The sequence below is a fragment of the Plecotus auritus genome (assembly GCF_963455305.1).
Source record: "Plecotus auritus genome assembly, chromosome: 1".
NCBI lineage: Eukaryota > Metazoa > Chordata > Mammalia > Chiroptera > Vespertilionidae > Plecotus > Plecotus auritus.
In genome coordinates this window covers 6,730,387-6,745,023 of record NC_137770.1, presented here as the reverse complement: position 1 = coordinate 6,745,023, position 14,637 = coordinate 6,730,387, and the positions used below count along the sequence as shown (strand labels likewise).

Genomic DNA, 14,637 nt, shown 5'->3' with positions numbered 1-14,637 from the left:
GGCTAAGTGGGAGAAGTGAGTTACACGAAGGGCTATGGGAAAGCAGACCCAACTTGACATCACTGCTAATTACTCTTCTGAGGAAGGTCAGTTTGGGGAAAGAATATCTTTATAGAGTGAGGATCTGGGTGTTTGTACCTTGAGACCACCCGTGCCCATGTACTTTTTAGAAAGTCTGAATGATTACACAAGCCCCAGTGTGAAGAAAGCCTTTCAGTAGTAACCCCTGGTAAAACATGAGCCCGTCTCCGTCTCACTCAATATTCAGCATTAGGCTTGTAGACAAAGAATTATGACTCCACCCTTATGCAACATGGTCTTCAGGAAGTACCCTACATAAAACTGGCATTTAATAACTTATTATAGCCCTAACCGGTTTGGCTCAGTGGATAGAGCGTCGGCCTGCAGACTGAAAGGTCCCAGGTTCGATTCCGGTCAGGGGCATGTACCCTGGTTGCGGGCACATCCCCAGTAGGGGGTGTGCAAGAGGCAGCTGATCGATGTTTCTCTCTCATCGATGTTTCTAACTCTCTATCCCTCTCCCTTCCTCTCTGTAAAAAAATCAATAAAATACATTAAAAAAATAAAAAATAAAAAAAAATCTTTTAAAAAATAATAACTTATTATAATTTAAAAATACATTGTCAAAAATGCATTTAATTATTCTGCTAACTGTATTTACATCCATTCTGTCACCCTTCTGTTATAATCTGGCTTGCCTCCCCGCTCTCCTGAAATCCCTCTCAATGGCATCACCTATACCCTAAATATCACTGAAAGTCCAGGGGACACTTAAAAATCTTTGACTCCTTTTTAGCTGTTGCTGCACTTGCCCACTCTTTTTTTTCATGTTGTCTTTCCATGATTTTATGGAAAATGAAGTTTTCTTGATTTTCCTTCTCCTCTCTGCCTTTTGTAGGTTCCTCTTTCTTTTCTTTTTCTTTTTAAATATATTTTATTGATTTTTTACAGAGAGGAAGGGAGAGGGAAAGAGAGATAGAAACATTGATGAGAGAGAAACATCGATCAGCTGCCTCCTGCACACCTCCCACTGGGGATGTGCCTGCAACCAAGGTACATGCCCTTGACCGGAATCGAACCTGGGACCTTTCAGTCCGCAGGCCGACGCTGTATCCACTGAGCCAAACCGATTAGGGCAGGTTCCTCTTTCTTAATGTGTTTCTTAAATATTGGTGTTTACCAGGGTTCTGTCATAGGCCTCTTGTTATTTTCCTTCACATAAGTTCCTAAAGGTTGTCTCTCCTCACCCCCGTGGCATCATTTACCCTCTTTGTTTACAATGCTCTTCTCTGTCTCCAGCCCAGATGACTCTCTTGAGCTCTAGACCGGAATTTCCAGCGCTTCCTAGACATCTCCACCTGGATGTCTGCTCAAATGTATTCTTTGGGACTGAACTCCTCATCTTTCGCCTAACCAGCGTCTCCAGGTTTCTCTCTCTCAGTAAATGTTTAAGCAGCGGCCCAAGCCGGCACCCGGGAGTCATTCTTCATTCCTCCTGATGGCAGTTAACTTTGCTTCCTAACATATTACAGCAATCCATCCGCTTCTCACTGTCCTCAGTGTGGCTCTCCTTGCCAAACCAATTTTTCTAGCTTCTCCTTCTCATAACGACCGTTCTGTCTGAAGTTTGCTTTCTTCCAATTCATGCTCTACCTGGCTGCAGGGGAGGCCCTCTAAACGTTCCAGCCCTGTCATGGCATGGAAACGGAAAATCTTTCAAGGGTTTCACCTTGCCCTTGAGATAAATTTCAGACTCTAACATGAATTACAAGGTTCTTTGGATGCCCCTCTCTCTTATCTCTGTAGCCTTATCTCCTGCTCATCACCCTGACACAGTACACTAAAGCTACAGCTGCTTTTCTCTTCAGATACTCTTGCATCTCAAATACGTGTGCTTGCCCTCTCTGACCTCTGCTTTTTTTTTTTTTTTTAAATCCTTCTACACATCTTTGTCTTTGCCTGGAACACTTTGCCTAGTTAACTCCTCAGCCTTCTGGTCTCAGCTTTAAATAGCACTTCCTCAATTGGCCTGCCTTGAATCTCCAGGTTAGGGTCTTTACATGCTCAAATAGCACAATACATTTCCTCTGTCATGTAACTCATCTCACTTTTTAAAAATAATATATTTTTATTGATTTCAGAGAAGAAGGGAGAGAGAGAGAGAAACATCACTGATGAGAGAGAATCATTGATCGGCTGCCTCCTGCACGCCCTCCACTGGGGATCGAGCCCGCAACCCGGGCATGTGCCCTGACTGAGAATCGAACTGTGATTTCCTGGTTCATGGGTCAACGCTCAGCCACTGAGACACCCCGGCTGGGTGCAACTCATCACACTTTAATTACATGTGCCTTTCATGGTAAGCTATCTTTGTAAGCTTGTGAGGACCAGGGATCGTCTTTAACTAGGTCTCTGCTTCCTTTATCCTAGTGCCTGACACAGATAGGAGCATATTCAGCATCCGAATACGTTAACACTTTTAAGTTCTCGTGATTTAAAATTGCCCTTGGTTTTTCTCTTTAGTGTCTCAATGAGATCCTGGAGTCAGCAGATGCGCCTTTAGAAGTCACTGAAGGATTCATACAGTCAATTTCTCTGTCAGTTCCATGGGGGTCCTTGCTACAGGATAACTGTGCACTGGAAGTGAAAGGGCTAGAAATGGTCTTCCGACCTAGACCTCGCCTAGGTAGGTGTCTCTCACGTGTTCCTGATTGTTTCTATTTTATTTTCCAGAGACTGGGAAAGTAATCGAATGGCATTATATTCAGTATTGAATTTATTACTTTGCATTGTATTTGTGAGATAGATAAAATGTGTTGGTGTAGGGTGTGTGTGTGTGATTGTATCTTTAATGTTATTTCTCTGCCTATTTGCCCACAGGAACTTTAGTATGTAGATAGTTGATGAAATTATTTGTTACCAATTACTTATTGTGTTCTAAAGATTCAGAGTACTGTGCCAGAAAGCAAGGAAGTGCTCAAGAATTGACGGAGAATTGTTAAAAGGACACAAGATTAGGCTTGAAAGGGCTTCCATTAGCCAAATTTGAGAAAGCTTGAGTATCAAAAATAATGATGACAATAATGAATTATAACATGCTAGATTAAAAAAAAAATGCCCTAAGTCCATATTGATGCAAATAAATATGTAATGGGGATAGGGAGAAGGGAAAGATCTTTATTGCAGTAGAATACCTACTTGTAAACAACAAAATTAGAATTCACCATTCTTTTGGCCACCATAGTAAAAATTGATACAGAACAGAATCATCAATGAATGCTAATGCCATTTGGTGAAGGGTTGTTGAGGAGTTTAATGTTTAGACAGTATCAGATTATCTCCCACTGATTTATAGATTATTATCATTAGTCTTAATCCTCACCGGAGGTTATGTATAGGGAGAGGAAGAGAGAAAAACATCAATTGGTTGCCTCCCTTAAACGCCTTGACCAGGGATCGAACCCACAACCTAGGTATGTGCCCTGACCCAGGAATTGAACTCACAACCTTTTTGGTGTAAGGGACAATGCTTCAACCAATTGAGCCACCTGGCCAGGGCTACATATTTTTTACAAAGGCTAAAGTTACTTTTATGTTGGAGAAAATTGACAGTCACCACCACAGATAACTGACTGCATATGTGTGTCCTGATGTAATCAACTGAGAAGGACACACATCAGTGTTGTACTTACTACTCCTGCTAAATTATAAAGCAGCAGGCAGAGAAATCCAAAATAAGGGAAATTTTATAAAGTAAATGGTTGTTACTGTTAAAAATGTCAGTGTAATGGAAGACAAGAAGGATGGAGCAACTATTCCAGATTAAAGGAGGCTAAAGACATGAATAACTAATTGCGGTATATAATCATGTCTTTGTTTGTTTGTTTATTTCTATGAAGGATGTTATCAGGGTAGCTGGGGAAATTTGGGTAAGAAACATAAGATTATTATATATTAACTAGAGGCCTGGTGCACAGATTCGTGCACTAGTGGGGTCCCTCGGCCTGGCCTGCACCCTCTAGGAATCCGGGACCCCTCGATGAATGTCGGAGAGTCGGTTTTGGCTCTATCCCCGCGGGCCAGGCTGAGGGACCCCACTGGTGCACAAATCTGTGCACCGAGCCTCTAGTATGCATGTAAGATCTTTAGTTAATCTCTTCCTGCCCTTCCCCTTCCCCCTTCCCTATGAGATTCATCATTCTGTTCCATGTTTCCATGCCTGTGGTTTCTGCTCCTGTGTTGAACGCCTGCTCCCTGGTGGTCTGTGTGTGTTATAGCTACTGGCTGGTAGGCCCGTCAGCCAGTTGCTTAGGTTTTTATATATATAGATGTTATATTTCTTGGGTGTATTTTGTAGGAGGATGTTCTTGTTCTTAGGAGTTACATGCTGAGGTATTTAGGAGTGAGTGTTATGATGTCTGCAGTTTATCTTCAGATAGTTCAGCAAAAGTATGAGAGAGAGAGAATAGAATCTTGATGAAGCTAGGTGAAGGGCATACAGGTGTTCATTGTACAATTATTTCATCTCTTTCCTAGGATTGGGTAAGTGGGCAAAAACTTTTGGAAGGAAAAGCTTTAAAGTTGTAGTAAGTAATTGTTTACAAGTATATGTGTGTGGTAGCTTTACTTGCACATGATGTTTTCAGACTTAAGCATATATAGTGCTTCTTGCATGCCAGATACTATACTTAGTGCTTTACAAATATTATCCTCACAATAGCTCTTTGAAATAGACATTTTTTTATTATCTGTATTTTGCAGAACAGTTAATTGAGGCACATATAAGTTTAATAATTTGTCCAAGGTCATAGCTATTTAAGTGGAAAAGAGAGGATCTGAACTCAGCCAGTCTAGTTCTGGAGTCCTTGTTCTTAACCACTATGCTATGTTGTATCTCAGCTTTTCTACTACAAAGTGTGTATTTATATGTGTGTGCGCATTTTAAGAACCAGTTAAGTTACGATGGTAAGCCATCTTAAATTATGAACTTAAATTCCTTTTTTTTCAGTGACAAGTGATGTTTTTAAGCATATATTTGAAGAATTATAATTTCCAGTGCTGTCTGAATCACCAAGTTTAAATTATGCTTAGTACAATTATAATGCCTGTATTTTGAAAATTGGTAATCTATGCATGGAAATCCTCCTTAGTAACCCAGTATTTAATTAACAAGAATATTTTATCTTTTAACTATGAGTACATATAATAATACTTTCTGATGGGAAGTCAAATATTTTCTCCTTACTTTAAAAACATCCTATTAGAAGGGCTTTTACAATTGATTTGGAAGACAGTAATTCTAGTAATCTCTGCCTGTTGTTTTGAATAACAAAAGGAAGTGTGGCGGAATCCTCTCATGAGGGAAGCCCTAGAAAGGATAGTTTCTTCCACAAAGGTTGCTCTTTCGTTTTATCTACATTTATACTAACCTTCTAAAGCCGACGTCAACCCTACCTGCATCTGTTTTCCTGTCAATGCCCTCAGCTAGAGGAATTCACCTCTTAGTTGTCATAATGTTTTCTATTGAAACTTAATAGTTGCCTACTAATTCTTTTTAATCTTCTCTCATTTCTTCTATTATACTATAGGCTCTCTGGGGGCAGAATTAATAATTATTTTATTTTTCTACCCCTATTGGAGGTCAGTTAACTAAGGCCGGCAGGCCAAATCTGGTTTTTGTAAATACATTTTTATTGGCACACCAACATATTCCTTCATTCATTCATTCTCTCTGGCTGCTTTGTACTGGAGTGAAAGAGTTGAGTAGTTGTGATAGAGACTACAGGGCCCAAAAAGCCTAACATATTTACTACCTGACTCTTTACAGAAAGTTTGTCAGCTCCTGCTCTCCAGTATTTGGAACAGCTCCTGGGTGTGTAAAGACCCATTGAATGAGTACATGAGTTAGTGTTTGGCAGATAGATAGCATGTGGCGAGAGCACAAGTCTCTGTCCCCTCCCCCAGTCATTATAAGATGGTGTTTAAATCTAAGGGGTAATTTCTGTAGAATATTGTATCCCTATGCAACACCCTGATGCTAAATATCTTGTGGAGGATTAATAATTTATCTACTTGAAATGTGTTATTTTAAGAAATGGATTGTGGTAACAATGAAAAATTATTTAGGATTAATCTATATTTTCTGCAGCAACTGGATCTGAGCCTATGTATTGGTCAAGTTTCATGACCAGCAGTATGCAGCTGGCGAAAGAATGTCTTAGCCAGAAACTAACAGATGAACAAGGAGAAGGATCCCAGCCTTTTGAAGGACTTGAAAAGTTTGCTGAAACTATTGAAACAGGTTTGGTATTTTTGAGTATTTTTTTAAAAATCGGCATTTCATTTAGTACCTTTGTTTAATAAGCCTTGTATAAGGAAAAGTCATTGAAGTGACTTTTAAATGAACTGTTCTCCCTTCAGAACTTTAGAATTGAGGTTATTTAAATATTGCATTCAATTTAATTTCATGTTCTTTTGTAGTCTACTTCTCCTTGGGTTTACTTTATTATGCTTAGAATTGGGACTGAATTCAACAGAGAGTGTTAGTCACTGCCCAAGTGTCCATGAGATGTAACAAGGGGGAAGTGCTCAGAACTCAAGAGTTTGGGGATTTTTAAGGACAGGAATTCAGTTTTATTTTGTAAGTTTATATTAAACAAATTTAGTATTTGTTCTTTCATTCCAAGTTTTTGTTTGTCTCTTATGTTGATGGTTACCTATTTACTTTAGTACTAAGAAGAGTAAAAGTCACTTTCATAGACACCGTCTTAAGAATCGAACATGTGCCAGAAAACTCCAAAACTGGAACTGCACTTGAAATTCGAATAGAAAGGTAAGACTTTTTATACCTGAAAAAATATGACCCTGTTCTGTTTTTTAATGAGTAACATACTCTAACTCTTATTAGACTTCACAATGCTTTTGGAGGTGAGAAGTAATGATATTTAATTAATATATTGCATAATTTCAGAGTAAAGTGCTGCTCTCCAAGCCATGTCCCAGTCCCTTTATGGAAAACATAAAGTACCAGTTGGGGTGTAATTTATATAATACTATGTCGAATTCAAAGCAAGCAGTTCTCTTTTAGTTACTGTCAAGTCAGAACAATGTGCTGCTAAACGAAAGGCACTCCCGCTGGGGAGTGTCTGGTTTTGCACATAAGCAGTGCACTCGTTAGGTGTGTCTCATTAATGTGAGCAGCAGTTTTGCTGCTTTGGTGAGAAAGGTAAGACTTCTGTTTTCTTTGTGGATTCTGTGAGGGTGTTATAAGGTCAACATGTGCAGTAGTGATTTATGTAAACAGATGTAAACATCGCTTTTGGTTTTCCGTGTATGCCCACTTGGACCGTGTAAAAAGCTCTCAGCAGGGAATGACTTACATCTCATGGGTGTTGATTAGAGTTACTGACTGTTCACCTGTCTTAGTGCCATGAGAACTGCCCAGAAAAATAAACAGAATGAAGTATGTACACTGAGCTCCAACGATACTTGTATATGGATCTGTGAGGGACCTTTGCCAAATTTTAAGGAGATATATTATGGGTTCTGTCTTTTCACAAGACAATACCTATCAGTTATTGTTCAAAGATTTTTGAAATTAGGGTGCTCTACCTTAAATGGTATGTTAAGTAATATCTAAAATCTCATGCATTTAGAACTACTTTATTTTGATTAAACTGAAGATTAATCAAGAATTTATAGCATAGTCATAAGAATTCAAGACATGTCATTTATGTCAGGCTTGTGACTGGGAGCCAAATGCCGTCTCACTGTTCCCCAGAGGCGTTTGGAGGGTACTCAGGAACTGTTTTCCTTGAAGCTAACTTTAGAAAGTTACTGATTTCCCCCCCAAATTTAGGAGCCTCATGAAGTTATCCTTACTGGGGGGGTAATGAAATATTTACTGTGGTAAAGCATGGTAATGCTGACCCACATTATAGACACATCCTAAGGTGCTAACACTTGAAAAATCCCTTTAACTTAAAAAGCTGTGTGAATTTCTTATCATTGCAAGTAGGTTTCCTAGGAGTTTTATGTGAATGCCTTTTTGGCGTTAACTTTCAGAACTGTATACTGTGATGAAACTGCAGACGAGTCCTCAGGAATTAATGTCCATCAGCCTACAGCTTTTGCTCACAAGTTACTCCAGCTCTCTGGAGTGTCTCTCTTCTGGGATGAGTTTTCTGCATCAGCAAAATCTTCCCCAGTGTGTTCAACTGCACCAGTGGTAAGGAAAACAAAACCCAAACTAAATCACAGAGTTTTCAAAGGTTTAAGTGGGAGCTATTTTGCTAGAATATATAATGTGTTAATGAGTTTCCATCTGATCTGGAAGTTAACACAAATATTGAGTAATGGGGACATATTTCAGAGATTTTAAAACATTCATATTTATAATTAACTAGAGGCCCAGTGCATGAAATTTGTGCACTCAGCGCGGGGGGGGGGGGGGGGGGTCTCTCAGCCTGGCCTGCGCCCTCTCACAGTCTGGGAGCCCTCAGGGGATGTCCGACTGATGGCTTAGGCCTGCTCCCCAGCGTGAGGGGGCCTAAGCCAGCAGTTGGACATCCTTAGCACTGTGACGGAGGCGGGAGAGGCTCCTGCCACCGCTGCTGCACTCGCCAGCTGTGAGCCCGGCTTCTGGGTGAGCGGTGCTCCCTCTGTGGGAGCACACTGACCACCAGGGGGCAGCTCCTGCATTGAGCGTCTGTCCCCTGGTGGTCAGTGCGCATCATAGCAACCGGTCATTCCTTCGTTTGGTCGATTTGCATATTAGCCTTTTATTATATAGGACTAGAGGCCTGATGCACGAAATTTGTGCAAGAGTAGGCCTTCCTTCACCCGGCTGCCAGCACCAGCTTCCTGCCTTTCCTTTTTGCTGTGTATTAATTAGAGAAACATTGGCTACTGTGTCTTGGGGAGCAATGGTATATTAATAACTAATGACCTTATACAGTAAATGCAGGAAATCAAGCAATGTTCACATTTACCTTACATAGTGATTGTATTGCTGAAAATTTATCTTACAAATTGTATCTTAAAAAAGGTTTATAATTAAGGAGTTCTTTATTCCTCCTTTTATGTATCAAAATCAATTCTATAATTTATCTTTTGTTATTTCACAAATCAGATTTTCTTAATTATAGACCATCTATTAAATTTTCTTATTACTATAATTTGAACAGATGCTGTGCTTTTTTTTCTCCATAAAGTTCTTTTCCATTATTAGTCTTCATTACCAAGGTATTGTGCTAACATACAACTGTGCTTCATACTAGCTATAAGATTCCAGTTTATCTACTGTAACGTAATACAGTTTTGCATGTCAAATATTTTCTTCTTAAATTGACATTTGTATTTTGCAGTTTGATTTATTTACAGTGTACTTTATTTTTATCACCTTATTGTAGGAAACTGAGCCAAAGCTGTCACCTAGCTGGAATCCTAAAATTGTTTACGAGCCACACCCACAGCTAACTAGAACTTTACCAGAGGTAGCACCCTCTGACCCAGTGCAGATTGGAGGGCTAATTGGTAGGTTGGAGTTGAGTCTCACGCTGAAACAAAATGAAGTGCTTCCTGGAGCTAAGGTTAGTATTTGTTTGACTTTCTGTAGTCAGAAATGAAATAAAACTACAAGTATTCTGTAGTCTCTCCAATGACCCCCTGATGGTTACTGTAGGTTACCCTGGAATGAGGGGACTCACTGTCCTGGAGTCAGCATGTTTGCTCTCAGCTGTGCCTGTGCGATTAGGTCACAAATGCCTGTGCCCTCCTGCTGCAGCTCACACTCCTTTCCCCCACTCTCCCAGCTCAGAAACATTCATTGGTTCAGATAACTAGGAATGGACTATGCAAGAATTCCTTCCTAGCTTCACAAAATAAAGTTTAAAGGAGGAGAGATTTGGAAAGCCAGCTGACTGAAGATGTTTAATTATATGCAAGACTATTCAGCTTATGTATATTTTTAACTGGATGACTGTTTTTATAGATGTATAATATTTATGAAAAGAGTGATTTTTTTTCATGATGTCTCAGGCTTTTTGAAGACTGTAAAGACAACTGTATTCGTTTCTTAGGGAACAATATTGACCAGTCTGTTGGAGAATCAGGAAACATACATTTATTCAGTCAGTTAAACACGTATTTGTCAAGTGTTATTTTCAGACTTTGGAAACACATTTTCTGTGTAATCTCTGTAAAATGCAGTTTCAATTGAGAAGATATGGGGACTTTCTCATTTGTGTGTTCACTGGTCTGTCTAGTTCCAGACACTTGAGTGACTGCTCTGTGCCAGGCAGGCAAGCTCTTGAGATCGATACAGAGATGAGTGGAACTCAGTCTTTGCCTTTTAATAAGAGCTATGCTATGGGGGATAGAAATTGCCATGGAACGTGGAGGCGGGAGCCCCTGAGTACACGGGAATGTACACAGAGAAGTTTTCAGAGGATTGAAGGCTCCCAGAGTCCTTCCTTGGATTGGAACACCTGACTGGAATTGGAGGAGGAGGAGGAGGACGGTAGTGATTAGAATGGCAGCACCCGTGTTATTGATTGTCCCCTCGCCTTCTGTGTACTGCTCTGTCCTACCTCGGGTGGTACGAAATCCTCTCAGTAGGTCTTAAGCCTCTTTATTAAATAGTGGGAGGGGGGTGTTAATGCAGCAGAAAGCCATCGGTATGTGGAACACTGTAGGGAATCCCCTGCCTGGTAACATCCTTGGAAAACCAATACACATGCCTCTGGGGAATTTTGCTCTTTCTCCACGAAGGAAGAACCATCGCAATAACTTTTATGGCTCTGTTCTGACTAATTACAGAGTCCTCAGCATTGGTGTATTTGATATTAGTGTTAACCCAAACTTCTGCACGTTATGTACTGATTTGCATAAATGCCTTTCAGATGTTACTTTTGGACATCTGTGTATTAGGTGACAAATGGATATGGGGAACTTCTGCGTGGTGGCATTGTTTGCCAGCCGGTATTTAATATTTGGAAATAGTTCTGTCCTTGCCCAGGTGTTAGTTTTTGTGTAATAACTGAGTATTGGAGTATATTTTGTTCTTACGTAATGAAAATGAATACTGAATGGAAAAATAAAAGTTCTAGATTAGCATTGAGAAACACAGATCTCATAAAGTTAATATAGTATAGGCCAGATGGCATTAATTAGGTTGCTCAAAGTGTTGTATCTTTGGTCTCTTTCTGATGTTCATTAGACTTAAGTCTTCACGCTGTGCGTTCAACATGCTATGAAAGATTTCATGTTTTTTTTAGTTCTGAGACTGGTGTCCACTTCAAATAGTGTAGCATCTGGTGTTTCTCATACTCAGTTTTAGCATGTTTCTAGGAATGCATTATATATGAAAACAGGGAACTGCCTGTTGCATTTATACACATTTTGTTTCCATTTCCATGTTACATTGAGCTTTAAATTTATTTGTGTTACATTCTGTAATACGTTTTCAATACTAACAAATTAAGCAATTTAAAAAATGGGGTATATAATCAGAAAGAGAGTTTTCCCCACTGACCCCAGACCGAACTGATTTATGGCCTGCAATGTCAGCAGTCAGTAAGGAGCCCCATAAAACAAGTCCTCTGTAGACATAGGAAACTTCCAAACCTGTATAGAGTTTCTGAATTTATTTGAGCCAAAACTGACAACAGTTTCCAGGAAGGGAGGTGTCCACTGCTTCTGAGAATGGCAGTTTTGTTTCTTTTGTACATTTGAAATTGAGGGAACTAAGGCTTATATGAAGGTGGGGATTGGATTACAAGACAGTTAAGATTATATGCTCTCAGTAAAGAAGTTATATGGCCGGGAGGGACTGCCCACCATGACCTGCCCAGTTAGGAATTTATGATCAGTTCACCCTATGAGTTTACTTTCTGTAGAACCCCGTTTTTGTCCACACCTCTATGGAGAGAATGGAAGGAATGGGGACTTTCCATCTGGGTCAGCACAGGTTAGAATGCTGGCTCTGGATCTGTTATACAGCCTTGTGAAAATCCGTTAATCTTTGTGAGCCTGCTTCCTCGTTTGTAAAGCAGCAGTAGTACTAAGAATTAGAGGAAATACAATAAAAATACCTAGGATAGTGCCCTGATACTAACAAAGGGAGGTGATGGTGATGATAATGATGATGATGATTGGAGAATTCTTTCTTTTGTTTTGTTTTGTTAATCCTCACTGGAGGATATTTTTCCATTGATTTTTAGGGAGAGTGAAAGAGAGAGGGAAGACAGAGAGAAACATCGATGTGAGGGAAACGCATCGATGGGTTGCCTCCTGCATGAGCCCCATCAGGGTCTGGGCCGGGGAGGAGCCTGCAACCAAGGTATGTGCCCTTGACTGGACTCGAACCCTGGACCCTTTGGTCCGCAGGCTGATGCTCTATCCAATGAGCCAAACTGGCTAGGGCTGGAGAATTTTTGGTTAGATCATGAAAATCTCTCAAAATCACTGTGTAATTTCTTTTATGTCTAGAATCAGAAGAAATTTGTTTTTTTTTCTTAGGGAAGATGCCATTTTCCAAATACAAATGTTTTATTATAAAATTGCAATAGGATTCAGTGTTAGCATTAGAACTGAAGAGGTGAATGAAAAGTAAGGCAGGCGTATTCAACTCTTTAGAATGTGATATGCAGAGTAGAATAATTTTTTTCTTCAGAATAAACTCCACAGAAATCAGGATGAGAGCGGAATGGGGCTTTTATTTTTAGAAGGAAAAACAGCTGGAAAAGAGAAGGGAAGTCCACATGAGCATCCTTCTTCCATCGGCATTAAAAAAAAAATTATTGTCCTAACCGGTTTGGCTCAGTGGATAGAGCGTTGGCCTGCGGACTGAAGGGTCCTGGGTTCTATTCCGATCAAGGGCATGTACCTCGGTTGCGGGCACATCCCCAGTGGGGGTTGTGCAGGAGGCAGCTGATTGATGTTTCTCTATCATCAATGTTTCTAACTCTCTCCCTCTCCCTTCCTCTCTGTTAAAAAAAAAATCAATGAAATATATTAAAAAAAAAAAAAAGCCCTGGCTTAAAAAAAAATGATTGATTTCAGAGAGGAAGGGAGAAGGAGAGAGAGAAATGGAAACATCAGTGATGAGAGAGAATCATAGATCGGCTGTCTCCTGCATGCCCCCCATTGGGGATCGAGACTGCAACCCGGGCATGTGCCCTGATTGGGAATCGAACTGTGACCTCCTGGTTCATAAGTCGATGCTTAACCACTGAACCACGCCAGCTGGGCCTATGCCATTTTGGATGTGGCTTTCACTCCCATGCCCAGGAGGGAGTGGGCTTTGTGGAACACAGTGGGCATTTGGAGAGGCACCCCATTGGCAGGAAAAGTTCCTACATGCTCTACTAAGGAGTGTTATCTACAGGCAAACTCATGAAAGCCAACTCTATTTGCTCTTGATTTAAATCAAGCTTTAAGGATTATGATTGGAGTTTTTGAAGTCATGATGGGAATGAATATTCTACTACTGCTGTCTTAACATTCTTTCTTGGAGACTATGTCTTAAGGCCTCAAATACCTTAAATACTCAAAACTTAAGACAAAAAGTATGACATTGGACTTGCCAACATGGACTTTCTCAGGAGGATTTTCCCTCATAGAACAAGTCTGGCAATCTTTAAATCTTACACTGTAGATTGTGTGAGTTAGTAGAGAGAATCTTAGGTGAAGAAATCCAAGACTAAATAATCAGTATCCATATCAGTGTATTAAAGTATACTGGGATTTGTGGTGACAAGATTATAGACAGTGTTCATCCTGAATGTTTTTCTTTCTTTTTTTTTTGAAGTTGGATATTGATGGACAGATAGACTCTATTCATCTATTCCTGTCTCCAAGACAGGTACACTTGCTTTTGGATATGTTAGCAGCTATTGCTGGACCAGGCAAGTAGAACTCTGTTGTTATTATTTTTAATTCTTTAAAACTTTTTAGTTAAAATATACAACATACATATAGGGCATTCTCTTATAGAGGAATGTGTGAATGTATTGTAAATAAGAAAGATGTAAGTAAGAACCCTAAACAGTTAAACTTGATTGGATTATTTATTTATTTATTTTTAAATCATTACCTGAAGGTATGTTTTTATTGATAATAGAAAGAAAAAGAGAGAGAGTGAAAAAAACCCATCCACATGAGAAAGAAACATCATCAGTTGCCTCCTTAGGTGCTCTTACCAGGTATTGAACCCTCAACCTATGTATGTGCTCTGACCAGGAACGGAACCTACAACCTTTTGGTGTACAGGACGACACTCCAACCAACTGAGCCACCTGGTCAGGGCTGATTGGATCTTTTAAATTGTGTTACCATGGCACAAATTAGCTTTCAGATTATTTATGTCATCTTAACTTTTTAAAAATTGTCTGGCTGACTTCCTTGGTTGGCGATAGTATTTCACATAACTGAGAACACAGTAAGTAGCACACATTTTAAATGACTTACTTTTCAAAGATAAGATTTTTATAATTTCTAACTATATGCTTGAAGTTATTGCTTCGATTTCCAGTTCATATAAAACAGGTGGTTTAACACTGGCAGTGCTGTCCCGTTGCTGTGGTATGAAGGCTGCTGGGAAATGGAGTTAGTAAG

The 14,637-nt window shown here is 39.8% G+C and overlaps 1 protein-coding gene across 2 annotated transcripts in view; it reads left to right on the top strand.

The window, feature by feature from the left end:
- ATG2B (autophagy related 2B) overlaps window positions 1-14,637 on the top strand; it is a 71,378-nt gene that overhangs the window by 5,957 nt on the left and 50,784 nt on the right. For both annotated transcript variants that reach the window (XM_080660858.1, XM_080660859.1), the window contains exons 2-7: window positions 2,545-2,707; window positions 6,170-6,322; window positions 6,751-6,853; window positions 8,086-8,248; window positions 9,432-9,611; window positions 13,832-13,928. In XM_080660858.1, coding sequence (XP_080516984.1) covers window positions 2,545-2,707; window positions 6,170-6,322; window positions 6,751-6,853; window positions 8,086-8,248; window positions 9,432-9,611; window positions 13,832-13,928 — 859 coding nt within the window. The remainder of the gene's footprint in view (window positions 1-2,544; window positions 2,708-6,169; window positions 6,323-6,750; window positions 6,854-8,085; window positions 8,249-9,431; window positions 9,612-13,831; window positions 13,929-14,637) is intronic.